The sequence below is a fragment of the Castor canadensis genome, chromosome 7 (genome assembly GCF_047511655.1).
Source record: "Castor canadensis chromosome 7, mCasCan1.hap1v2, whole genome shotgun sequence".
Taxonomy (NCBI): domain Eukaryota; kingdom Metazoa; phylum Chordata; class Mammalia; order Rodentia; family Castoridae; genus Castor; species Castor canadensis.
This window is the reverse complement of record NC_133392.1, coordinates 130,036,449-130,064,087: the sequence shown is the minus strand read 5'-3', so window position 1 is coordinate 130,064,087 and position 27,639 is coordinate 130,036,449. Positions and strand designations below refer to the sequence as shown.

Here is a 27,639-nt window from a genome sequence, read left to right as displayed (position 1 = left end):
TTGTCAACACCTGGTATTGTCACTATTTTGTATTTCAGCTGTTCTTACGGGTGCATAGTGATTTCTCAATTTCTCATCATGGTCTTTCTTTACATTTTCCTAATAGCTGATAGTGTTGAACGTCTTTTAGTGTGCATACTTGCCATCTGTATATCTTCTTCAGTGAAATGTCTTCGTATCTTTTGACCACTTTGGATTGATAGGGGTTTCTTACTGTTGAGTTATACATTCTAGGTCACAGTTGATGCTTTTTTTTTTTTTTGGTGGTAGTGGTATTGGAGTTTGAACTTAGGGTCTTGCACGTGCTGGACAAGTTGGCCTCAAAATCAAGATCCTCTTGCCTCAGTCTCCCAAATGTTGGCATTTACAGGAGTCTGCCACTACTCCCAGCTCATAGTTGACTGAATATTTCAAATCCAAAGGGAAGGTAGACATAGCTTCATTTCTTTTATTTGTTCTCAGAATGAACAGATAAGGACTCCTGTCTTGTTTTTGCCTGGGACCAAGTCTACCTCATTGTTAGGCTATGCCTGAGACAACTAGACTACCCCTCAGTCTTATGGTGTGTTAACAAACACACCAGAAAGTTGGGAGTTAAAAAAAGTAGACAGTCTTCAAGGTTATAAAGTGAAGGTAGCACACCAGGAAACAGGAAAAGTCAGCTCAGCCTTCAAAGACTATGTGGTCAGCAGAGATACCAAGAAGCCAGAACCAAGAAAAACAAGATCATTAAAATCAAACCCACTGAGGCAGGGGAGTGATTCTCCCTACTCCACAACCCAATTAAGGACAGTCCCAGATGATAAAGGGCAAATTCCAGCTTGTGATGGACAAATGCATCCACGAAGTAATCACTAAAGTAACCTACAGTTACCTTTACTTTATTAACATAGTAAAAATCACACCCCAAGGCAGGGACTTAAGATGGTAATGAAAGCTGGATGCTGGTGGCTCAAGCCTGTAATCCTAGCTACTCAGGAAGCAGAGATCAGGAGGATTGCGGTTTAAAGCCAGCCTAGGCAAATAGTTTTGTGAAAAACCCTTCACAAAAAAGGGTTGGTGGAGTGGCTCAAGGTGTAGGCCCTGAGTTCAAGCCTCAGTACCGACAAAAAAAAAAAAAAGTAATGAGACATACATGGCATGAAGAGGCTTGATGCACACTTCACTAAACCTCCACCTCCACATGTAATAACATCAGGAAACCAGAAGCCGGGCATAGTGATTCAGAGCTGTAATTCTAGCTACTTTGGAGGTGGAGGTAGGAGGGTTGCAGTCCTAGGCTGGCCCTGGACAAAAGTATGAGAACCTATCTCAAAGCCAAACTTACAAAGCAAAAGGACAGGGGGTGTGGCTCAGGTAGTAGAGCACTTGCCTAGCAAGCTCAAGGTCCCTGAGTTCAATCCCCAATACTGTCAAAAAAGAAAAACAAAGGATGGGAGGGAAGGAGGGAGGAGGGAGGGAAACCAAGTCCATGGTTACCCCATAAATGGTATGAAAGCTATATACTTTTGTCCTTTGCTTTGAGTAAGCTTGGGATTTTTTTCTACATGTTGGCTCCCTTATAGTCAAGGGTAATAATGAAGGGATTTGTTTCTGTGCCAAGGTGCTCCTGTCTGATTCTTCTGATCTAGAGCACAAGGACCCAGGGAGGTGGGAACAAGAGCAGGGTTGCATGGACGGAAACCTCGCACAGTGGCCAGCTCAGCCCTGGTTAACCATGGTCCCAGAAAGTTTCCTCTCCATGCTGTTTTTCCCTGCAGATGTTGCTCACCTTTGATGACCAGTTCCTGCTGACAGTTGCTGAGGATGGCTGCTTGTTTACCTGGAAGGTCTTTGATAAAGATGGCCGGGGTATCAAGCGAGAGAGGGAGGTGGGCTTTGCTGAAGAGGTTCTTGTGACTAAAACAGACATGGAAGAGAAGGTAAGAACCGGCTATAAAGAAGAGGGACTCAATCAAACTTCTCAGACCAGCATCTGAGGTCCTCTGCAAGCCTGGCTATACCCTGTCCAAGGCAGGCCACCACAACTCCCTACACACCTCCATCCACACCACCAAGCTGTCCTCCTCACTGCCACTTGATTCTGTTTCCACCCTCACACTGCCTGTCTTTCTGTCTCATGAAGATCTTGATTATAGCCTTGAACACTGTTCTACTTTTTTAAACTCCCAATTTTCTGGTGTGTTTATTAGGCCCATAAGACTGAGGACTAGCCTAGCTGTCCCAGGCATAGCCTCCCAGTAAGGAAGGCTTAGTCCCAGGCAAGAATGAGACAGGAGCCCTCACCTGTTCTTTCTGTGAACAAATAAAAGAAGTGAGGCTATGTCTACCTTCCCTGTGTTCTGCTTTGATCCTGTGGTCCTGCTTTCCTCTTGCTACTATTTGAGAGCAGGTACCATGATATGTAGCTCTCTTGTGTGGCCAATACTTTCTAGAACATGGTACATACATGGAAGACAATCAACAAAAACAAATATTTATAAAATTGAAGTGACAAGCCAAATGACCTACTTAATTTTTTGTAGTGAAAGTGATAGTAAAGTTTATTAGAAAAGGAATACACTTTCTATAGACTGAAAGTGGGTCATCATCTCTAGAGAGAGAGTGAGAATGATGCTCAATTTAATAATTGCTAATGCATGGAACCTTCTTTAAAAAGCAAAATAATAGTCTGGAGATGTGGCTCAAGTGGTAGAGCTTGTACCTAGGAAGTACAAAACCCTGAGTTCAAACCCCAGTACAGACAAAAACTAAAAAAAAAGTATTCTGAAAACCCTACCCACCCTTCTGAATAATAAAACCATAGACTAACAATAACTAGCATTTGCCTTGAATCAAACATCATGCTGGTCACATACTAAGTATTTCTGATTGAACTCTCTCGATATATCTATGAAGATATCATTATTCTCCCCACATTTCAAGGAACAGGTTCCAAGATGTTGAATGTTGGGTCCAAGTCACTATGCTGATAAGTAGTAGGACCAGAGTTCAAATCCAGATTTAGTTCAAAGCCTCTTTATCAGGGGATTTCCCCTCCTGTTAATGCAGTAAACACTCCAAAAAGTGTTATGCAGAAATTTGAGTGTATAGCTCCTGGCAGAGGTCCCTAAAGGAGAGCTATCTGGCTATTGGAGAATCCCAGAACTATGTACTCATTGCTACTCAGAAAAATCTAAGTGTGTTCATTGAATATTTATCATTAGCTAGGCAGTGAGGATGCACATGTGAAAAGCCAGGCATGGGCCTTATTATCACGAAGCTACAGTCAAGTGGGGAAGAGAGATAAGTAAAATTGTCAGAACAGCAATGCAGAAACAGCCACAAAGCAGGATGACGGATCTCAGGGGTTTCCTGGAGGTCCCTTCTAGAGATCCCTGGAACTTTCTGCAGGAAAGGCAAAGGGGGAGAAAAGAAAAGGAAAGAGTCTGACCTCCCTGTGGCAGGAAAATGTCTTTTTCTCTACTTTCTGTCTGGTTTTGTCTTCTTTCTTCCTAGAGGGTAAGAGAAGAGGCCAAATAGGAGACATCAGGCTGAACCAAAGGTCTGACAGTGTCTGGGATGACATCTGACCACAGCCCCCAGTTAGGTGTGATAGCACTGCTGCCAAGCTGAAAATGCCTAGTGTGTGTATTGCTTACTTCCTAACCCATCCTCACCTTTCAGTGTTCATGGGAACACATTGATTATTCCCTGGAAACCTTTCTTATTTCTCCTCCCTGTTTCTTTCCCTGGCTCTTCCTCCACCCAACCCTTAAATTTCCCAGAATTTCAGCTCTCTTTTTTTCTTTATATTCTGTGTTCTGTGTAACTTGTCTCTCAGCCCCGTATTTACCCACCCATTTCATCATTCAGTTACTCACTCTCCATTTGGTATTGACACAGGGGTCTGCCATGTACCTGACACTATATTGAAGTCTGGAGCTATAGAGATAAGACACAGCTTTTAGCTTACAGCCTTGGAAGAGGGCCAGGTGAAATAAAATAGGGAAGTTAAGTGTGCACTGGGTATTATGAAAGAACAATGCTGGGAGAGCACAAGGGAAGGACCCCAACCCAGGCCATGTGGTACAAAAGAAAGCAAGCCCTGCATGGAGCCCTCCAGAACAAATGGAAAGGACCTTCTTCCGCACTAAGGAATAAGTTGTGCAGAGGGCTGAGGGAGTGGTGCTCTGGGGAGGATGGTCCTACTACATGTGGCTAGAGTGTAGAGTGTGTGCCAGAGAGGAAGGTTAAAGGGAGAAATCTTGAGTGGCCTCTTACACCGTTTTTGACTTTGGGAATTGTTCACGAGGGCCCACTTATAGGTTGCATTTAGGGAGTATCTTAATAAGATTTTCACTTTAGAGAGGTGTGACGATGGAGTAAGGAAGGCTGATGAGCAAATACCTCAAATGTCACATGTCAAAAACTGGACCATTCCCACCAATAAATGTATCCCACTAGCCCAAGACAGACCCTGGGGCCATTTGTTCATCCGATGAGAATTGTCAGCACTGAAGATGTTGCTGGTCCTATGTTAGGCTCGGGTGATAGAGCAGTGAAACAAAGCAGGCCAAGCTCAACTTTAAGTTCTACCATGATCCTCTCACCTCCACCTACACCCAGTCTAGCACCACTTTTGCTGGGACATTTCTCTCCAATCATTCCATTCTTCTCTGATCCCCTCCCCTACCTCAACTCAATCCCTACCATCTCTTATCTGGACTATATGCAGCCATCCTCCAACTAATCATCTTACCTTCAGTCTATCTCTAATGGAGCTCATATTGCACACTGCCTTCAAAGAGGTCCTCATGACAATAAAGTCAGCTTAATCAGGCTATTGAGGACCTATGGAGGCCCTCAAGTATCAAATCCAACTTTCCCACATGGCTTTCAGGGACCTTGATATTCTCCCACTCTCACCTCCTCTTCCTCTGCCTTCCACCAATCACATCAGGACCCTGACTGGGCATCTTCTCGCTTAACCTCCCTGACTGCACATGCAATTAGTATGCATCCCTTGTCTCAGTACTTCCCACTTGCTAGGTCTGCCCTAGTGTGCTGGCCAAGAATGAAGAAGCAAATATACTGTGTTTCTTGTCATCAAGTCACTCACAGGTGGTAAGGAAAGCAGGCCAGCAAAGATGAGATGGGGGTGCATGGGGTGTAGTCAAGGTGAACAAGAAGAAACACCTGTGTCTTCACCCTGTCATCAGCATTAACTCTTTAGGAAATGAAAGTGTGTGTGTTAACAATATTTTCAGAAAACTTTGGCATCTATGGGCATAATGGAAGGAAAAGATACTGGACATCAGAGACAAGCCAACCAAAGAGTTAGTACCTACATTAAAGAAATAGAGTGAGACCAGCACAGGCATGAAAGACATAAGGAGGGACAATTGTCAGCACTGAAAACTTCTTTTCTTTGGACATTTATTATAAATTATAACTATTTGTTTATTTGGTTTCACAATAGACTATAAATTCTATGGGAGCAGGAATTGTGATTCAACAAGTATCTTTTGAGTGTCAATTATGTATTAGGCATTGTTCTGAATACTTGGAATATATGAGGAAACAAAACCAACAAAGATCCAACCTTCTTGGAGCTTAATTTCTAAAGGGGGAAAAAGACAAAAGAATAAACAAAATAAAAAGTAAATTATACAGAATATTAATTAGAAAGTACCAAGATTTAAGGAAATAATAAAAAGTAGAGCAGAGTAATGGAGTAGGAGGGGAAGTCATGAACGCAATGCTGGGAATGGGATGGGGTAGTAAGACGAAATAGTGGGGTCCAAGTAGGCCTCACTGAGCAGGCAACATTTAAGCCAATATGAAGGAGAAATGAGAGTTATTAGTATACAGTGGAGCCCACTGAATACACATTGTGAAGACAGAAGTAGCAGCTTATATGTCTCTTGGTTTTTAGCCTGTGATCTTTTGAGGAAAAGTTCTAGTTGAGACACACTGAATTTGAAGCTAGGTATAGCTTCAGGTCCCAGATCAAGGTCACAGGTTTAAATAGTCTGATTCATCCCACTGTGAATTGATTCTGTGTCCTTCCTCCAAAGGCTCAGGTTATGTTGGAGCTGAAGGCTCGTGTGGAAGAGTTAAAAATGGAGAATGAGTATCAGCTTCGACTAAAGGATATGAATTATTCTGAGAAGATTAAGGAGCTAACTGACAAGTTCATTCAAGAAATGGAGTCCTTAAAAACAAAAAACCAGGTCTGTTTAAGAGGCTGAATCAGCAACTGCAAGTCATAAGAAATTGCCACTTTGCCAAAGATAAGGCTAGCTGTATTGCCCAAGCTATGCTTGATCAAGAAGATATAGGGTAATGTTCAATTGTAAAGCATAGTTGATGATGTCAGAAATGTGTGAAACAGGGTGCTAGGTGGAAAAAAGCAGAATAGAAAGTTCTCCATAGCGAATGGTATCAATTAGGTGAAATAAGTACACACACACACACAAAATAAATGACATCTCTAAAAAGCTGAGATTATGAATAATGTAAACTTTTTATACCTTTCTATAATTTCCAAATCCATACAATGAGAATTTATTTCTTTTGTGATCAAGAAAAACTTATTTGAAAACAAAATGAGAGGTTGATGTAGCTCAATATAAAGAGTGAGGGAAGGAGGAAGGGAAAAAGGAAGGAAGAAGGGAAGGGAGAGAGAGAAGGAGGAAGGAAGGAAGGACAAAGTATAGCAAGGGAATAATTAGCAGAATATTAATTTCTAGATTGTCAGAAAGTTCAAATAAAATGAGTCCAAACTGTCTGTGCTTAGACTTGATTCAGGACTTTCCAAGTCTTTCTTGTTCTGCACAAATCCATTTGGCCCTTCATCCAAAGCACTCCCAAAGTTTTGCTCAAGGGTATTTGTTCTATTATGTTATCTCCATGGGTCAGAGTTTGGCTGAAAACCTTGTGGCTATTAATTTTCTTAATTCATTTAGTCAGCAAGCATTTACTTGATACCATGCATATGCCAAGTACAAAGCTAGGTGTTGGGATAGCACCCTTCAGCCTGCAAGCAGCTCTCCTGCTCAGTTAGAGAAAATGCTTCTTAGGCATTTACGTAGTACCATGCCTGAGGAGTTAACAGCAATGTGCAAGCAAGAGTATATTCAAATGAATCCTTACTTTTTTACCTGCAAATTTACTTGATACATGTCTAAAACCAAACATCATTGACAAACCTACTTAGTAGCAAGGGAATAAGTAGGGAAAGGATAGAACTTTCAGAGCCGAATATAATGTGAATAAAAGTGATCATTTTGTTGCTCCATAGTACAGTGTTTGGTACAAAATAAGGGCCAGAAAAAACTTTATGAGTGAGGTTTGCAAGTGTTACTTGTAAAATTCATTCTCATTGCATTGGTGCCTTGAGCAGATATGAAGAAATGAGAATATGTGACTCTGTGTTTTAGGTTTTAAAAACAGAAAAAGAAAAGCAGGACATACAGCACCGTGAGCGAATTGATGACCTCCTAGACAAACAAAGCCGGGAACTGCAAGATCTGGGTGAGCCCACAAGTGGAAGCCACATGGGCCGAGGATGACTGCTTAGGGCTGGAAGGAGGCAGGCTAAAGGAAAACACCAAAAGTTACCCAGTCCCAGCAAAGTCCCAGAGAACATGGTTCTGCCTGTGAACAGGCTACATGTTCCCCTGCAACCCTCCTTGGTTTTTATTCCCGCGTATTTACTCATTCCTTAAATATATTTCAAATACCTACTGCATGCCAGTAGGAGATATGGGCAAGTTCACATTTGGAGACTCATATGCTTTGGGTCCCAGAATCAGCACTTACTTGCTAGGTGCTCTAAGGAGTCACCTAACCTTACCAAGTCTCAGTTTTCTCTTCTGTAAAATGGGAATTCTAATACCTGTTTTGCCTACTTAGGACATACTTCTTGGCATTCTTCAAATGCCTCCCCACCACCTCCCCATATCTTCCTAGAACCTTCCTGTCCAAAGCCAGAGGGAGGGAGTTTGACTTCCTGGAAAGATATGAAGTAAGGGCAGGCACAGAGGCCAGGTAGGCCTTAAACCGTGGCTCTGCAGGCAGCTGCTCTGGCTGGCCTGGAAAGGGTGGGAAAGCGGCCAGGGCACCTATGTGTCCCTCCAGTTGGTGCTGCTTCCCCACATGAAATACTTACCCTCTTGCCTTTCTCCAGAATGTTGCAACAATCAGAAGTTGCTTCTAGAATATGAGAAATACCAGGAGCTGCAGCTCAAGTCCCAGAGGATGCAGGAGGAGTATGAAAAACAGCTTCGGGACAATGATGAGACCAGGAGCCAGGCCCTGGAGGAGTTGACTGAGTTTTACGAGGCCAAGCTGCAAGAGAAAACCACCCTTCTAGAGGAGGTACTCACAGGGAGCCAAGTTATTCCTCCCTTTCAGGGAGAAAGGGGAGGGAGAGCAGAAGTAAAAGAGTCACTCATTCCTTCAATGATTTATCACGTGGCTACGGTGTGTTAGTATATGCCTTCCACTGGGACTTCAGTGGTGGGCATGAGAGACAGGCTTCTACCCTCAAGGAACTTACATCTAATAGGAGAAGAAACTTCACAAATAAATATAAAATTACTGCTGTCACAAGTCTGTGAAGGAAAAATATAGGAAGCCTATGTGTGGTTGTGAAGACCAGAGACAAAATAGGGTATGAGGGTGGTGGTAAGAGGGTGGTTGAAGAAGTGGTAGAGCCTGAGACCTGATCTGGTTGGGCAAGAGGGGAGATAGGAAAACAGTGGACAGGACATAGGACCCAGGGCCTCAGTTTCCATTTCTTTAATAAGGCTCAGTTCCTGTTCCCCATGAAAGGCTCCTGTGTTCATCTTATCCCAGGCCCCTCAGCACAAGAGGCATTATGAGTCCCTTTTCCCATGACCATGCTCTCTCCTTCTCTCTGAATCAGGCACAGGAAGATGTCAGGCAGCAGCTGCGGGAGTTTGAAGAAACCAAGAAGCAGATTGAAGAAGATGAAGATCGAGAAATCCAAGATATCAAAACCAAGTATGAGAGAAAGCTTCGTGATGAAAAGGAATCCAACCTGAGGCTCAAGGGAGAAACAGGCATCATGAGGAAGAAGGTATCAGGCTATTCAGAGAGACCTGGGGGTGGGCTCAGGCTATATTGCAGAGCAAGCTGGGGGCAGGTGGATAGAAAACCCTGGGTGGCCAAGCAGATGCTCCTTCTGAATCTTCTTATGTTAGGACAGGAGCACTGACAGGTAGACCTTTAGGCAGATGGATCTCTGCCACATGCTCTGAAAGGGTCAGATCCATCTTCCCCTCCTCCTTCCCTTTCAAAGGGCTGTTGCAGTTCCCTATACTCTGGTAGATGCTCTGGACTTCCACCTCTGGCTGAGTAAGATCTGGCAGAAATAGAATTGAGACCTCTTGAGGATGAGATAGATGACATCTTGGCCTGGAGGTGACCTCCAGGTCTGGTGCCTCCTATCTGGATTTTCCAGGTGGGATAGTGAGTATGGGTGGAAGACACTTTGTTTACAATGTGGAATAGGCACTTTTAGTTCACTGATGACTAAGTGAAGGAGGATTCTGTTCACAGATCCTTGTAGCCACAGTTGCCCCAAACCATTTAGCCTTAGAGAAACCAAGTTCAAAGCAAGCTCGTGTTCCTTCCTTTAGAAATCACACCACTAGTAAACCCAAGGGACAATCATGTCATCCCTTCTTGGACATGTCTAAGATGGCTTATCAAGTAGGGCTCAATCTCTGTGGCTTTGGTGAGTCACCAATTCCAGCCTTTCAAGGTCTGTGTAGTCATGGAAGACCCTGACTTCATTCAAGGAACTGGTCTCAGAAGACTCTTGGGCAGAGACAAGCCATTTTCACATGCAGAGAATGGGACAGATATTAGCAAGCAGAATACTCCATCATCTGTTTGGCCTGGGAACTTCTTGAACTATCCCAAATTCTCAAAAAATTCACTCCCAAAAACAAACAAAAAGAGCCATATATGGTGGTGCATTCCTATAATCCCAGCACTTGGGAGGCTGAGGCAAAAGGAGCATGAGTTGGAGTTAGCCTGAGCTACATAGTGAGACCATGTCTCAAAAATTAATTAATTAATTAATTAAATTCACTCCCCAAATCCTAGAGACCTTGAGTGCTTAGTGTTCTCAGTTCTTTGGAGGAGAGGCTTTCAGCCCAGTTGGTCAGTGCTGGGGAGATCTTTGCATTCAGACACCTTGGAGGAATGCAGGTGAGCTCAGAGACCCCAGTGGTCTTTTTCATTGCCTTTTGTACCTTCAGTTCAGCAGCCTGCAGAAGGAGATTGAAGAGCGAGCTAATGACATTGAGGTCCTAAAGGGGGAGCAGGTAAAGCTGCAAGGAGTCATCAAGTCCCTGGAGAAGGACATCCAAGGCCTCAAGCGAGAGATCCAGGAAAGAGATGAGACAATTCAAGACAAGGTGAGGACTCTTCTTATACCCTCCCTCAGCAGCTGTCTGGGTGGGTCCACCCCTGGGAGAGAGAGCTTGTGGCTCCTTGGAGCACATTGATTCAAGTTGATGGGGAATGAGTGGTCAGTGAAGTGCCTACTGTGTGCTTGGGACTGAGCTGATTGCTGTCAACACATGACACTCAGTTCTGCCAACAGCCCCAGAGCACAAGCAACTCAGTGTTATGACTCAGGAAGCTAAGTGCCAAGGGGTTGAGTATCCTGCCCAAGGCCACACAGTTTTGGCAGGCTTAGAGATGAGAACATGGGTCAGCTGACTCCAAGGGCCACACCTTGCACTGTTCCAGGCATCCTATGGTGACCCATCGCCATGGACTGTGGGAAACTCACCCTCCACATGGCCCACATGGGCCTCCTTGCCAGAGAGAAACTCCCCTGGGTTGGTCCTGTAACCAATTGATACCCCAGAAATCTGGTACCACTTTGTGGGATGCCTTTCCCACAAAACACGCAGAAGACAGGCACACATTCTGGGGGTATACCACCCCAATATCCAGAATTTAGTGTTATCCTCCTCAGCAAATCCAGACTCCACACCCTCCTGTCCATCCACTGTGCATCTAGTGCCTTGGCCAGGCAGAAGTCCCCTGTGGTTGAATATGGACTTTAGTGTTAGATAAATAGATTCCAACATGGGCCCCTCCGTTTACTAGGTTTTGCACCTTAGACAGCGGTTCTAAGACTTTCTGTTCTCACCTGCTAAGTGGTGAATGATAACTACCTTGGGGAGGAAGTTGTAAGGATTGAGTGGGAAGTCCCACATGCCATTTCTGCATATAAAGGTTTGTATATGAATCTGAAGCTCTCTTCAGATTCTCAGAGTGAGAATTGACAAGAAAGCAAGCAAGGCCTCCAGACCTAGAAAATTGCAATAGTCTCCCAGCCAGTCTAAGGGCCTTCCTTCCCACTTCATGCCTCTGGTCCCTACCACCACAGCTGCCACAGTGCAGGTATAATTATGTCATTCTCCCACTTAAAATTCTTTAGTAGCTTCCCATAGCCTATAGCAGGGGTCAGCAAACTTTTTCTGTAAAGGACTGGACCACAAATAATTTAGCTTTTCTAGCCAATATGGTTTCTGTCTTAACTAATCAATTCAGTACCATATGGGAACCACCCATAAACAAAATATAAATGAATGAACTTGGCTATATTCCAACCCAACTTTACAAAAAATAGGCAACCAACCAAATTTGGCCCACAGCCTGAGTTTACAGGATAAATTCAGAATGCTTTAAACTAACATGCAAGACCCTCGCCTTCCTCACCCTTCCTCAGTCTCACTTCCCACTTCCCTGGTGACCTACCACTTGACACTCAAGCAGGTTATTCTCAGCACCGTCAATGCCTCTGTGTCTCCCTCCTTTACAATTCTCCTATCACATTTTACATCTGCTTCCCTCTGGTGTTTTCTCCTGAAGGACAGAGACAGGGTCATACCTATATTTGGAATTCTAATATTTGGCAAAAGATCTTCATTCAGTAAAGGTTTGGTAGATGGATAGGCCCATGTTCCAGTTACAATTACTGTACAACAAATTACATGTCTGCATCCTCAGCTGGGAAGAATGGGGGTGACTCGAACAGCTAGAAGCTGGAAAGTCAATATTCATCTTCTTTACATCCTGGCACTTTAGTAGAGATGCTGGGACGCTGGGCTTATCTGGATCTTTCCACCAGCCCTGAATGCTCTCCAGCCTGGAGGGCTCAGTATGGTCACACTTCTCACATAGCAAATAGCCTCCCCCGCTGGTGGAGTGGCTCAAGTGGTAGAGCACCTATCTAGCAAATAGCCTCCCTCAGAGCAAATATCCCAAGAGAGCTAGGGGGAAGCTGCTTGGCTTTTCTGACCTAGCCTTGGAAGCCAAACAGCATCCCTTTCACTGCATTTTTTTGGGTTACAAGGAGGTTGTAAGTCCAGCCAGTCCTAAGAGAAGGAAACTTATTTCCTCCTGCTGATAGAGAAGCATCAGGATTACAGGGATGGGAGATACAGTGGTCCACAGCCTATATATGGAAGAGCGAGTGAGCAAGAGAGTGGATGGAGCTCCTGGCACAGAGCGAAGGAGACAATGCTGCAGTCTGGTGGGGGTAGTGCAGGCCTTTGTTTCCCCACTGAGGCAATAAGTCTGTGGCCTCCTGTATATGGAGAATCACAGGATTTGTGTTCCTCGCCCTAAAGGAATTCCATGTACCAGGGCCTTGTGGTGTCTTTCACTTCTCTCATTTGAACCCCTAGGAAAAGCGAATATATGATTTGAAAAAGAAAAATCAAGAGCTAGAGAAATTCAAGTTTGTGCTTGACTACAAAATAAAGGAGCTGAAGAAGCAAATAGAACCTCGAGAGTATGAGATCAAGGTGATGAAGGAACAGATTCAGGAGGTGAGAGCCATCTGCAACACCCTGGCCTCTCAGACCCTCTGTCTCATCCTCCACTGTTGTTAGCTGGCCCCAGAGAAATGAATGAAAACTTCTCACAGCCCCTGTCTTTTCCCAAGGTGTGTGCAGCCTCCACCCCACACATGATGCCACGGGGAAGGCCCTGGCCCAACTAAGGGCTCAGCATCCCCAAAGCAAAGTGCTGAGGTTTATTTAGCTTGGCCTTGAGGCAGAAAGGGAAATGCAGCTGTTGGACGTTAGGCCACCAGAGGGCAGTGCATACTCAGTCAACAGGCTTTCTCACCAAATACCTCTCTGGTTCAACATTATTTTTCTCAAACTGGGAATGCAGGTAGCGTCCCAAACGCCTCACGTGGTGTTTGGACTTCATCTGATAAGGAATCGGAAATCTTCAAGAGCTCTTGAGCACAAGAGTGGAACAATTTGGAGTATGTTCTGGGAAGCAAACAGGATGAAAGTAGAGAGGCGAGATCAGTTGGACAAGGGTTTCTGACAGTCTAGTGACAAACAAATGTTCCCTTTTGTCCCCAGGGCCCTCTCCATATTGTATTTCCTTATAACATGTATTTACCTGTCAGCCTCTCCTCACTGGGCAGAACACAACTGGTAGTAGGGTCCATGGTTAATGGAAATTTGAATTCTTGAATTTTCCCCAGTATTTGCGCCACCAAGAATTTGATTCTTTTTTTTTTCTTACCCTTTCTCTGATTTCTTATTTCTCACTAAATAAAACCATCGTTCACCCAGTTACTTAAAGCAGAAATTGGGAAGTCTTTATTCTTTCTTTCTCTTAACTCCTATATCCAAATCATCACCAACACCTACCTGATCAATTTTTTTTATTGTTTTATTATTCATATGTGCATACAAGGCTTGGGTCATTTCTCCCCCCTGCCCCTACCCCCTCCCTTACCACCCACTCTGCCCCTACCCCCTCAATACCTGGCAGAAACTATTTTGCCCTTATCTCTAATTTTGTTGAAGAGAGAGTATAAGCAATAATAGGAAGGAACAAGGGTTTTTGCTGGTTGAGATAAGGATAGCTATACAGGGAGTTGACTCACATTAATTTCCTGTGCGTGTGTGTTACTTTCTAGGTTAATTCTTTTTGATCTAACCTTTTCTCTAGTTCCTGGTCCCCTTTTCCTATTGGCCTCAGTTGCTTTTAAGGTATCTGCTTTAGTTTCTCTGCGTTAAGGGCAACAAATGCTAGCTAATTTTTTAGGTGTCTTACCTATCCTCACCCCTCCCTTGTGTGCTCTCGCTTTTATCGTGTGCTCAAAGTCCAATCCCCTTGTTGTGTTTGCCCTTGATCTAATGTCCACATATGAGGGAGAACATATGATTTTTGGTCTTTTGGGCCAGGCTAACCTCACTCAGAATGATGTTCTCCAATTCCATCCATTTATCAGCGAATGATAACATTTCGTTCTTCTTCATGGCTGCATAAAATTCCATTGTGTATAGATACCACATTTTCTTAATCCATTCGTCAGTGGTGGGGCTTCTTGGCTGTTTCCATAACTTGGCTATTGTGAATAGTGCTGCAATAAACATGGGTGTGCAGGTGCCTCTGGAGTAACCTGTGTCACAGTCTTTTGGGTATCTACCCGATCAATTTTCAAAAGACATTTCAAATCCAGTATTGCCAGTGGGTTCCAGTGGCTCATGCTTGTGATCCTAGCTACTCAGGAGGCAGAGATCAGGAGGATCATGGTTCGAAACCAGCCCAAGCAAATAGTTTTCTGAAACCCTATCTGAAAAATACCCAACACAAAAAAAAACAGGACTGGCAGAGTGTTCAAGTTGTAGACTGCCTGCCTAGCAAGCTTGAGGCCCTAAGTTCAAAACCCCAGTACCACCACAAAAAAAAAAAAATCCAGCATTTCTCACCTACTGTTTTCACCCTGGACCAAGCTTCCACCATCTCTTATCTGAACTTGACTCCAGGCTCAGGCTTGATCTCTACATATAGGTCAGAGCAAACACCACAGTGGTATCCTATCCTATAATAAAATCCAAATTTCAGCTTCTCCCCCACTGTCTAGCTTCATCAGCAGGCTCCCCCTCCTACTCCAGCTACCAGCTATCTGACAGTTCCTACAACAAGCCAGGCTTTTACCATCTCAGGACCTCTGCCTGGAAGGCTGTCCCCAAATGCTTTTTCGCATCTTTCAGTCTCAGCTTAGATGTCACCAATTCAAGGAAGACTTTCCTAGCCACTCTAGACAAAATAGGATCCTGCTTCCCCTTCCATTTTCTGTGGCTGTTTTTACTAAGCAAGGACAACAGGTACAAGTGTGTCACCATTGATGACCAGACTAGATGCCCACAAGCTATATATACTGCTGGTCTGCCCAGTGAAGTCTTTTCTCTAGAAGACCCAGTAAAGAAGCCAGGTGGAGATCAGTCCAGGAATAAGGGGTCCAGAGAGGGTGGCAGTGACTTTTTCACTGGCACCTGCAGACTGTTCTCTCTCTCCCAGCTGCCCACAGAGCTGCCTCCTTGGAGCCATTTGCCATTCTCACATGGCTTCAGTATCAAAAATGGCAACTGTCTTAGTCCTTTTGATAACAAAATACCTTAGACTTTGTAACATACAAACAACAGTTTGGGGATTCCAAGATCAAGGTGCTAGCAGATTGGGTATCTGGGAAGGCCCACATGGTGATTGTCATGTGTCCTTAGGCCTTTTTTGAAATGGGCACTAATCCCATTGGTGAGTTTCTGCTCTCGTGACCTAATCTCCTCCCAAAGTCCCCACCTCTTAATACCTTTATCTTGGGGATTAGTTTTCAACATATGCATTCTGAGGGGACACTTAAATTCAGACTTTAGAAGCATCCCAAGAAGTTGACAGGAAGATCAGAACCCCACCCACCTGGAAGTGTGCAGCCAATCCCTGGAAATAACTGTACCCATCCTCCCTCCTCTTTTGACACATCTGTCAATTGGATTTAAGATTAGGTCCCAAGTTTGATGACACTCAGCTTATTTTCCACACCAACACACCTGGGGGATTATTCACTCTTCCAGGCAGTAAGCAGCCAAGTATGACCTCGATTTTCAGTAGGGAATGTGCTTGTGCGTTGGGAATGATTGGGACAGGGCCCCTCCAGCTCCTCCCCTGGTGCCTGTGTTTGCCAAGGCTGGTATCTTGGCCTGGTTGCTTCCAGTGACCTCTGACCTTGGGGCTTTCCTCTGGGGGTCAGAGATATTCAGCCTACTCACTATAGATCCTCAGTGAAATTCTTCTTCCTACACAAAGGAAGGGTCAAGCTCTTGGCGTGTGTAGGGCTGAGATCTCTGTAAATGAACACATAAGCCCCTCACATGCATCTTTCCAGTTTCTCCGTCAAGAAGAACCTGTCCTAGGGGAGAGGTTTTCAGCGCATTATCATTTTAGTTTCCATTCCTTTATTTTTTCATCACGTGCATCATCACTATTAATGTTTTGGGGTGGATAATTCTCTGCGTGGAGCTTGTCTGTACATTGCAGAATGTTTTGCAGCATCTCTGGCCCCTACACACTAGATGCTAGCAGAACCCCTTGTCAAAGTGTCTGCAGACATTGGCATGTCTCCCAGAGAGCAAAATGCTCTCTCTATCCTCCCCATCCCCGGCCCCATTGAGAATCTCTGAGCACGATGAATAGCATATGGAAAGTAGTTGGAATTTCCACAGTGGGAAAGGGATGCTTGTTCCCACATTCTAGGCTCGTCTTCTGACTTTCCAGCCAAATACTCAAATTTCACATATTCCACATTTTTTCTGTAAAACAGATGATTTATATTCTCAGAGTAATTTGAGGCTTTGCCTGGGGGAAAAAGAGCAGAGGTAAAGAATACAATCCTGTATCTCTTCCATTCCAGCCGTCTGTTGCTGCTGACTTTAAGATTTCAGAGAAAGAGCCATGGTTGTCTCTCAGCATTCAGACATGACCTGAGGAGCCCTGCAAGTTGGAGAAGCCCTTTTCTGTCCTCCAGCACACATTTCCCTGGCCTAGGACACTATCATCTCTCACCTGGACCCAATGACAGCCTCCTGGCTGCTCTGCCTGGCTCCAGTTTTGCCCTTTCTAGTAGAACTTATGCATCAGGCCCTCTGAGGCACCAGCTGGCTCCTGCTGCTCCTGATAAAGCCCTTCAGCAGTTCTCCGAGCTTTCAGGATGAAGGCCAAATCTCTTACCATTTGAGCCTCTGCCTTTGGGTCCTGCATGTCCCAGCTCAGCAGACCTCTCAATCCCTCCCCTCCCCTGTTCTACAGTTATTGGAAACCACTGTCAGCCTGCGGAAATGCACCAGGACATTGGAGCCTCTGGTCCACTGCATGCAGGCTGCTTTCTGCCTGCAATTCTCTTCTCCCTTTTATCCTCTAATGCTTGCTCTTCCTACAAAGCCCAGCTAAAGCCTCCCTTCTCCGGGGGCCAATTGCTCACCTCCTGTGTGCTCACAGGACACCTTCTACCTTCACCACAGACAGTATGTATCCCATTTCACCTTAACTTCTGATTTATGTCTCTTATCCCTCAGACCTGAGGCTTTTTGAAGATAGCTCAAATCCCTAAGCCTATGACAGCTGGGCAGTCCTTTCTAATGGGGACATTCTTTCTTTAGCTGTGCAAAGACTCTCACCTTTATTGTGTATCCTCTTCAAGGTGGCTCTACATAGCTCTGCCAACACTGCCCGTTTATCTTTTAATTCTATTCCAGAAGCAGGTCATTTCAGCCCCTCCTCATGCCCTCATTATTGCTCCCTTTGCCTACCACACTTGTCATTCATTCATTCATTCATCAAATACTTATTGAGCACCACTTCATGGCAGACATATGTCAAAGGGCCATTCTGTCTAATAAAATGCTTCCAATAATAAGAAAAATGTTCCTCTAAAAGCTGCCCCTTTGTGTCTAGAACACGAACCCTGATGGTACTCTCAGACAGTTGCCAAGAGCCTTGAAACCTGACCAAAGGACCTGGGATAAGCTCAGGGGGCTACTTCACCTAGCACAAAAAATCCCATAAACTATCTCATCATCCCCCCCGCCCCAAAAGCAGTCAGTGAGCCTCCCTATTAACAGGAGTACTAGTGCCAACCAGATTTCATGTGTAAGCCAAACATCACCTTTTGCTTTGGCCAGGAGTTGGGTTTACTGAAAGTTCACACACATCTAGTCTCACCTTAAATAAGAAGTTCCAGTTATCACATGTCTTTGATTAACATAATGCAACAATGAAGAGAAAATATTTCAGAATCTCACTGATAGTTTCTTGTTTTCCTTTTGAAGATGGAATACCCCTCAGTTGTAATTATGTGTGTGTGTATGTGTGTGTGTGTAGTGCTAGGGTTTGAACTCAGGATTTTGCACTTGGTTAGCAGGTGCTCTACCACTTGAGCCATGCCCCTAGCCTTTTATGCTTTAGTTATTTTTTGGATAGAGTTTTGCATTTTTGCCTGGGCTGGCCTCAGATCATGATCCTCCAACCTATGGCCTCCCGTGTAGCTAGGATTACAAGTATGTACCACCATGCCCACTTATTTGGTTGACATAGAGTCTCATTAACTTACTTGCCCAGGCTATCCTCAAAGTGTGATCTTCCTGATCTCTGCCTCTTGAGTAGCAGGGATTACAGATGTGAGCCACCATACCTGCCACCGCTTAGTTGTGCTTTTTAAGAACTTTTCAACAGAATGATGAGCTGAGTTTCCTTCTCAGTTTTGTTGGTTTGTTTTCTTCCTGTTTTACACTTTTTAAATCTCTGCTTTAGAATTGGCCCTGAACGTTAGGTTTAGAATGACTGTGGTCAATCAAGTTCTTGATTGTGATCAAGTTTCACTGGTATAACCTAACAAAGGAGGAGAGAAAGGTGCTCTCTGGAAAGCCATGCCTCATATTAGAGTTGAGAGTTACCTTGAGTTAGAAGGAATTTAAGAACAAAATGAAGATGACTGAGAAGGAGAACTTCCCAGCCTGGCCACAGGCACATGAGGCCTTGGGTTGACACATCCTCAGGCAAGGAAGTAGCGGCTTTTAGGATGATAAAGAGGAAAGCATAGGTGGAACTAGAAAAGAAATGCCCTGGAATTGGGGAAGGTTCCCACTAAGACTTCAGTTCTCAAATACAGTTTTCATTCTCTTACTTTCTTGTTTTTGCCTTTTTCCCTGGTTCTCTACAGATGGAAGCCGAGCTAGAGCGTTTCCATAAACAGAACACGCAACTGGAGCTGAACATCACAGAACTGTGGCAGAAACTGAGAGCCACTGACCAGGAGATGCGCAGAGAGCAGCAGAAGGTGTGAGGACCGTCAGAGTCTGGCAGTGCTTGGCCTCAATATCTGGCACCTGCCTGCGATGGACAGCTGGCTTTGGAGACAGAGCCAGCCCATTGCTAAGATACGCTTCCCATTTTAACTCATGCTCTATGCTTGCCCACAGCCATGCCCAATTTCAGGCCTATGCAAATTTACATGACTAAATTCATCTGAGACTATAAAATGACTTGGGTACAGTGATCAGGGGGTGGGACACTGTTTTTACAGGAACATTCTTAGCCTTCAGCTTGTTTGGTCTGGGGAAAATATGCTCACAGTGGTCATTTGTTCTCAGTGGTTAAAGGCTTTGACCACCAAAAAAAAAAAAAGAAAGAAAAAAATCTGCTGAGGCCACAAGAACCTCAGCGATCACCTATCCCTGTCTCTTTATGTAACATATAAGGAAAGGAAGGCCAGAGAAAGGAGGCTAAGACACTACCAGCACACATAGCTAGTTAGCACATTTGGAGCCAGTCATAGAAATCAGGTATATGGTCCTGGCCAGGATGTTAGTTGTACCCTCTTTCTGCAGCCCAGTCTACCCCCAAAATATTTGTTGAATCCGGATGACTTTTCCAACCTCACATTGTTTACTCTGCACTAAATATTAGAAGCCACCGAGTCCCAATTGTGAATGGATTCTGATCCTGCCCTTCACAAACTGAAGAGGCTGGTAGGTGGTTTGTGGTAGAAAAAATATGGGATGTGGATAAAGAGTTATAGGAGGAAGAGAAAGTAGAGATCCTCTCTAGGTCAGGGTAGGGGGAGATAAGTATCAGAGGAACCATAATTGAATGAATGGGGGGAGCTAGCCCATGTGTGCAGTTTTGGGGGGGTTGCCCCCACATTGACAGGAGTGCTCCTGACTTTCAAGAGGGATAAGCACTGGAATTTGCAGGAGAGACTGATACCATCTGTCTTGGCTCTAAAGAAATATGGGTGGCGATGTGAGCATCCTTTAATCTTTTAAGGCCTGTAGTCCTAAAAGGAATGCAGAGCAACAAAGGAAGCCATATGTGGTCCTTTAAGGATGCTGCACCAAGCCACCTAGGCTGTTTAACCAAGGGACCCAGTCCAGTCAGGTGCACAAGAGTTTCAGTACTGCCAGCTCTCAGCCCATCTAGGTCTCCATGTCCGGTGTGGTCCCTGGTAGTCAGCTGTAAATCCCAGGGGAGGTGACTCTTGTCCCTTTCTGTGCCATTAGCCTCTGCCTGCAGCCCCTGCCCTTTCACCTGGAGAGCATGCTGCAGTGCCAGAAGTAAATGTCTCTGGTTGCAGGAACGGGACTTGGAAGCATTGGTCAAACGGTTTAAGACCGACCTTCACAACTGTGTGGCATATATCCAGGAACCGCGCCTGCTGAAGGAAAAGATCCGAGGTCTCTTTGAGAAGTACGTGCAGCGGGCAGACATGGTGAGCTGAGTCCCCTGCTGCCCTGCCCTGCCCCACACTGCACTGCACTGCACTCCATACCTCCGCTCCCTCACTGAGAATTCCTTTGGCCCTAACAGGTGGAGATTGCAGGGCTGAACTCGGACCTGCAGCAGGAGTATGCCCGCCAGCGGGAACATCTGGAGAGGAACCTGGCCACTCTCAAAAAGAAGGTGGTCAAGGAGAGTGAGCTGCACCGCACAGACTATGTCCGTATCATGCAGGTACCAGCCCGGCATGTGCCCCCAGCAACCTGAGAGGCTCACTCAGCAGAGAAGACAGAGTGGCCCAGGGTCCCGCTGAGACCACCCATCCTCCAGGCTCCCCAGATGACCAGGGACTTACTTTACCTACGGCTCTCTCTTAGCCCTTCTCCTCTGACCTCCCAGAGCTCATCCTTGCAGTGACTGTGGCCAAGAGCCCACGAAGGAGATTTTCTAGGAATCTCCATGTCCCCCTCCCCTCATTTCACCAGACATTCCTCTTCTGTTTCCCAATCTGTCTCTATTCAAAACAAGTTGGTGTCCTGCTCACTCTTCTCAGTGACCCCTATCCCCTGTGACTTTTGTCCAGGTCATCTTGGCTCTCCTGAGTCACTCTCTCCCTTCTTCTCTTCTCTGGTTCCAAATCTTGTTTCCCCTGAGTTTGTTTTGCTGCTTTTTATTCTGTCATTCCACCTGTTGGGACATGCCTGCCTCTGCCTGCTTCATCTCACTTCTGGTGCCTCAGGTCCTACCCTTATCTAACTTAGTCCAGAGCTAACCACACCCACCTGAGTTGGCACCCATCAGATTTAATAATCTCTCCCCACCCATCTCCCAGGATCCTTCACTAGGCAATTCAGAGAGCCTGTCCCCATTACTGCCACCCCCACTTGACTTAAGCACATTATCAGGACTGCCAGGCAGGATGCTGCTGCCAGATTTCTGTCTGGATATCAGTATCATCTGAGGCAATTAATGTGAATTAATATCAAAAGAGAACATCAGAATCACATTTATAAAGTTTGTATCTTTTTATATTTACATGTCTTTCATGCCCTAATTAAAACACTGGAATGGGGACAGATTGCAGTTAAATTGAAACCAGATCCTAGGTTGGCCATTCCACACAGCTGATCAGAGCACACTACAATTCAGACCAGACTCAGGCATGGTTGACATGCCATCTAAACCCCCCACCCATCCATACACACCCATCAAACCATTACTGTCCTCTGGCCACAAAAGCAAATGAGGCCCACAAAGAGGAATGGATACAACATAGAAGACATGACAGTGTTTTGATGGTTTGCTAATAATCATTAATCAAAAATTAAAATGAAATAAAAATGTGGGAAATGCCAAAAAAAAAAAAAAAAAGAGGAATGGAAGTAGTGAGTTGGATCCTTGGCACCAGCAGCCCACACAGAGCCATTACTAAGGGCTTCGAGGAGCAAGGAGAGACCCCTGGGCCCCACAGTACAACAAGCTTGGCAGTGGTACCAGGGTGACAGCAGAAACAGTTATCAACTGGTGACATGGCTGAGCCTTCACCTGTGCCCCACTACCAGCACACAGGCCTGGGAGTCTTCCAAGGGCTGGTGCCTCTCTCTGTGCCAAGCAGATGCCCAAATCAAATGTCAGTCCTAGGAGAGAAAGGAGAAGTAGAGACTGCAGACTGGCCAGCAGGTACACATGAGGCTGCTGCAGCAGGCATTGTTCCCTCTTTTCCTTCCTCAATCCCCATTCCCCAGAGGGTGCTAGGCCAGGGTTGGGAGTAGGTAGCAGAGGAAGCCTAAGCAGGGCTCCTGTCCAGTCCTGCCACTCCCTGAGGCTGGTTGAGGGAGGCAGCCACAGGGGAATCCCCAGCAGAGTAGCTCAGGAGCAGCATTGTAAACCTGGGTGCTGTGCATTCCTGTGAATCCAGAGAAGTGACTCAGGGAGCAAGAAGGGGCACCGAGTAGAGCTCTGAATCCCCATGCCCTACCCCCACCACCCCTGCCAGAGAGACTCCTTGCTGATTATAGCAGGGCTCCAAGTAAGATTTGCCTTGCAAAAAGTTAGGAAGATTGTTTAAAGGAAAACTTTTAAACTGCTATCCTAGATGCTAAAAATGGCCTTCTTTGATCTTGAAGTTGAAGAAGGGGGACTGGGCCAGAGCCAAGACAGGTGGCAGAGCCTGTGCAGGCAAAAACATGGGCTTGGAACCATGTTCCCCTAGAGTATGGAAGCAAGTGGGCGCTGTCACTCTATAGACCTGGTTACATCGCTCTTTGATCATAAGATTGTAGGTAACATCTTTAATGGCCCTGATTATCTGTAACATGGGGAAGAAAGACACTAATCTCAGTGGCTACTGTGAAGATTAAACAAGATGTCTAATGTGAAGCATGAGGCACTGGCTCAAAGATGCCATTTCCCTTCCTTTCATCCCCACAGAGAACTTATTCAAAAACCATGGTGGAAATCCAGTGGGAGAGCCTAGAAGCCCATCACAGCATGGGCCAGGGGTACCTGTACCTGTGACCTGGGTGGGAGAAGGGACAACACAACTGATTCCAGACCCCCAGATAGTGGCCAGGGGATCCTGCTGCCTCAGCACATGTTGGTCAAGAGCCCAAGACTAGGGCCCCAGGTCTTCACTCCAAAATGGCTGAGGAAAGCTGAGGCAGACATGGTATCTGAGAGCAACTCATTAGAAAATAATTGAGAAAATGAGGCCACTGTCTCATTTGTATATCAGATAGGAACTCGTGGCCTCCCTACTCCATTCCTTAGCACCCTTGCAGATATGGAAATAAGAGCTTCTATGAAATACAAACATCTAGAACACACATTGTGTTCATTCAGTTCACATTTTTTTGAGAGCTTCTTACACAACGAGCTCTGTGTCAGAGGATGCCAAGATGAGTGTAAGAGTGCTCCTACCCCTGAGGAGTGCCTTAAAGGGAACTTGAACCAGATATAAGTGTCTCCAGTACAGTGGGCTCATGGCGTAAGTATGTCTTGGGGCTCATGGAAGGTTTTTGAGGGAAAGTACATTTGAGTTTGGGTTCAGGGTGAGTAGAGGGAAGTCTTAAGACCAGCTGGGGGAAAAGCCTTCCAAGCAGAGGGAACAGCATGAGAAAAAGCAGAGTAAATGGTTTTGGTGGGGGCAGGGTTTGTAGACCCATGAGTCGATATGCCTTAGTTTATTGAAGAGCATGGGAGCAGAGAGAAGGGTTTGCAGGAATGGAACATAGCCTAGAGTCGTGTTGAAAAGGGCCTTCCACCCCTTGCTAAGAAAGTTTACCATGAACACAGATGCCATCTGGGGCTTCTTAGGTAGGCGGGGATGTTAGTTTTAAAAAGATAAACTCAGTTGGTACCAGTTGGTGGAGAAGGAAGCAGGGAAAGCCATTGGGAGGTGACTGTCATGCTAAAAGTAAATAAGAAGGGTTTGGAGGAGGGGAAAGCTGTGATGTCAAAGGCATTTCAGAGTACAAATGACAAATTGAAATGCCAGGTTAATCACAGGAGGAAGGAAAAGAGGAGAGGATTCCAGGAAGGATCATTTGTGCCATTAGACAAATCCCACTAACAGATGCAAGGCTTCCAAGTTCACAGAAAGCATCTGTGGCCTACTTTCTTCCTGCTGTGAGGCACTGCCTGCTCTTAAAGACATTGACCCAAGGCAGCCAGTAGGGGATGCTACAGGCATTCCCTTCCCTTCTCTGCCTAACCTGGGGGGCTGAAAGGGGTTTTTGTGAAGGGTTTCCCCCCCTTTTAATTATTATCATCTAATAGTTGTACAGGGGGATACATTGTGATATTTACATATGTGCTTACAATATATCTTAGTTAAATTTACCCCCTCCATCATTCTCCTTCCTGGAAGTCCTGTCAGAGTATCAGGCCTAAGGCAGCTCTGGTCCCTTTGTTTAGAAATCACTATATAAAGAGATTTCGGTATCCCCCAGTCAGTCTCTCAAATTCTTCAGACTTGCTACTTGATAAACCCCAGGTCAGAGTCTCCCTGCAGCTGAGTAGCTGGGTGGGGGTCTGGAGCATTGAAGGGGCTTTTATAGGCCATCCTGACTGGGGGAAAAAAGGAAGAGAAGGGTCAGCAAGGCTGTTGAGTTCACACTTTTAATTCACAAAGGCACATATGGTTGACCCCAATATGACCTCTGGATGCCTCAGTACATAGGCCACCCTGGAAAACATTTTTTGTGGAGCTCAGCTTATACTTATTGGGGGCTGTTCTTGGCCATCATACTACGTAAGGTATTGGAAGAGAGGTGATATAAATGGGAGGTGAGAAAGTCAAGTATGGAAGGCAATGGTCATGGTGGAACAGGGCACCCTTGAGGTAGACACAGCTCTACCTCAAAACAGAGTTCTACCATTTATACACCTTGTTTCCTTATACAAAATGATTCTGACAATACCTACCCATAAGTTATGAATGAGGTGATTTATGTGAAATGTTTGCTACATTGCTGGGATCCAGCCAACACTTGCAGTTATTATTTTTATCATCAGGCTTATAGTGTCTTACATTCTGCTTGTTCCCTCTTGGCTTCAGGCTTAGACAATCTTCTCTATCCTCTGCCTCCCCTGGAAGTCTGCTTCATACTGGGTTGGTCCCCTGCTTCTGGTTCTCTTAACATCTTTCTGCATTAGAGCCAAGAGGAACCTCCTGTGTCTAGCACAAGAACCAGTGCATAGTAAGCTTTTAGAAACTGTTCATAGGTTACTGGTGTGGGGAGGTTGGCAGATGAATGAATGAATGAACAAACAGAAGAAAGTAGTTGGGTTACATTGAGTCATGGACTCAATCCTACTCTAATAAGGATCCAGTCATGCCCTGGGGACCCATTTTGGGTAATGGGCCATCATGGAGGTGTCAAAAGCTGGCAATAGGGTAAGAAACAGTCATTCGAAAATACACACACATACACTCACACACACACACACACACACACACACACACACACACACACACAATAAGTAAATAAATAAATACAAAGAAACAGGCATTCACACCAAAAGGTACCTGGAGCCAGAAATCCCAATCACAGGATTGTAGCTGGTAGAAAGGGTGGGAGGAAACTAGGACCATTACAATAGTAGAGGGGAAAGAGGCTGAGAGCTTCTTACATGTCACAGCAAAGTATGAACACAGATCAAGCTCAGACACAAGATCAATAGGATTCAGTGACAAAATGGATGGAGGTGACCAAAAAGAGGAAGTAACCAAAGATGAGAGGACTCAAAAATGGTACTTTCCTTTTCTAGTCTTCCTTCTGATTATTGTTCTTTATTGTATGAGGCAGAAGAAGTGAAGCTAAGCAAAGCCAACTAAGACCAAGCACAGAAAATTCCCAAAGCAGCAGGTGTGCCCATTCCTTGTGGCTCTCCTAAAACCCTCCCTTCAGTTCTGGTCTCCTCTATTTGCCCTTACCCCTTGTTTGTAATGTTCCTATTAGTAAGACTCTCATCTTATTTCAACCTGTTGTTCATTTGCTTATCCATCCTACAAGTATTAATTGAGCACCTCTTACATGCAAGGCAGAGCCCAAGGTCTTAGCACCCAATAAGTATGTATCAAACGTATCATTTCATGTGTAAAATTGGCCTGAGGAAGTTCCAGGGGAGGAGACTAGCAGAGAATTTTACTGGATGTCATCTAGAAATGTGGGTGACTCGTCATCAAGTCCTACAGTGGTTAAAGGGTAAAGCATTTGATGGAAAAAACCTACTCCTCATTGAAAAACAGGCACAGATCCTAGCCTGGAGAACCAGAGATGGGCAGTGAGCATTGGGCATCTCATCCAGGACAGGAGTTTTTTAAAGTGAGGAATCCTGAAATTAAGTGATATAATGAATTGCTAAAGCTCTAGATCTGTGCTTAGATGAAGAGTCTCTGGAGGGAAAGAATCTTTGGGGTGTCCCCAACAGCCCCTACTTCTTCTGAACATATAGGTACATCCTCATAGCAGAGAAGGGCTATCAGAGCTCAGTAAGAACAGTGCTTGAGATCATCCAGTCTCAAACTACTCCTGAGATAACACCCCAAATAGAGACCCAGTTTGTTCTTGAAGCAGGTCCATCTTAGGTAGATTTGACCTGCAGACAAGCAGCAGCAGCCTCCCTTGGGAACTGGTTAGAAATGCAGAATCTCAGTGCTCACTCAAGACCTACTGAGTCCATAGCTTCATTTAACAAGATGCATGGTTGGTTTATTTGCAGCCATATGGAAGAGTTCATGGTAGACAGCTAAATATTGAGACTGTGGGCTCTAGGACCAGTGGCCAGTCAATCTGGGCCCATAGGAATGGAGAATCCTCCCTGGTGCCAAGTGTGAAATAGAAGGCAAAGATTAGAAGTGTGGGAAAAGGAGACAGGAGACTGCTAGGTCCAAGTGTGCTGCACCCTAGCAAATCGCCTCCAGCAAACTTCATTCCTGCTCCTCTCTACTCCCCTCTTCTCCCCTTGCATTCTAGTGATGCAGAACTGCTGTAGGTCTCCCCCGACACCAGCTGTGTCATACTTCTGTGCCTGGCTCCTTTTGTTCCAATTGTCGGGACACTCTTTGCCCTCCACTTGGTAATTCCTTTAAGCTTCAGCCCTGGAGTCAGTTCCTGGGAATCCACCTGTCATTCAGGCAGGGTTAAGTGCCTTTCCTCAGGGCCCCACTCCTCCATCTCAGCAAGGTTGCATCATGCTAATGTGTACCCATATGCCTACTAAACTGTAAACTCAAGGGCAGGGGCCAGATCTCACTTTCTAGATAACCCAGGATCTAGATAACCCAGGATAGTGGATGGCATATGATGCATACTCAGTACCTATTTATAGGATGGATGGAAAGTTGTCAAACACAAAGGAGAAATGGATTTTCAATAGATGTAGCAGATATTAGTTATCTATTTACTTTTCTGTGTTGCTCACTAGATAGCATAGTGCGGAGCATAGGAACCATGTCTTATTTCTGTCTGCATCCCAGGCACTCAGTGGATACCCTATAAATGTAGGTTCAATGAA

General features: G+C 45.2%; 1 protein-coding gene across 2 annotated transcripts in view; it reads left to right on the top strand.

The window, feature by feature from the left end:
* The window catches only part of Cfap57 (cilia and flagella associated protein 57), a 74,108-nt gene that overhangs the window by 30,868 nt on the left and 15,601 nt on the right, over positions 1-27,639 (top strand). For both annotated transcript variants that reach the window (XM_074080409.1, XM_074080410.1), the window contains exons 12-21: positions 1,761-1,922; positions 6,060-6,215; positions 7,425-7,518; positions 8,174-8,364; positions 8,915-9,088; positions 10,278-10,436; positions 12,726-12,869; positions 19,064-19,180; positions 20,477-20,611; positions 20,710-20,853. In XM_074080409.1, coding sequence (XP_073936510.1) covers positions 1,761-1,922; positions 6,060-6,215; positions 7,425-7,518; positions 8,174-8,364; positions 8,915-9,088; positions 10,278-10,436; positions 12,726-12,869; positions 19,064-19,180; positions 20,477-20,611; positions 20,710-20,853 — 1,476 coding nt within the window. The remainder of the gene's footprint in view (positions 1-1,760; positions 1,923-6,059; positions 6,216-7,424; positions 7,519-8,173; positions 8,365-8,914; positions 9,089-10,277; positions 10,437-12,725; positions 12,870-19,063; positions 19,181-20,476; positions 20,612-20,709; positions 20,854-27,639) is intronic.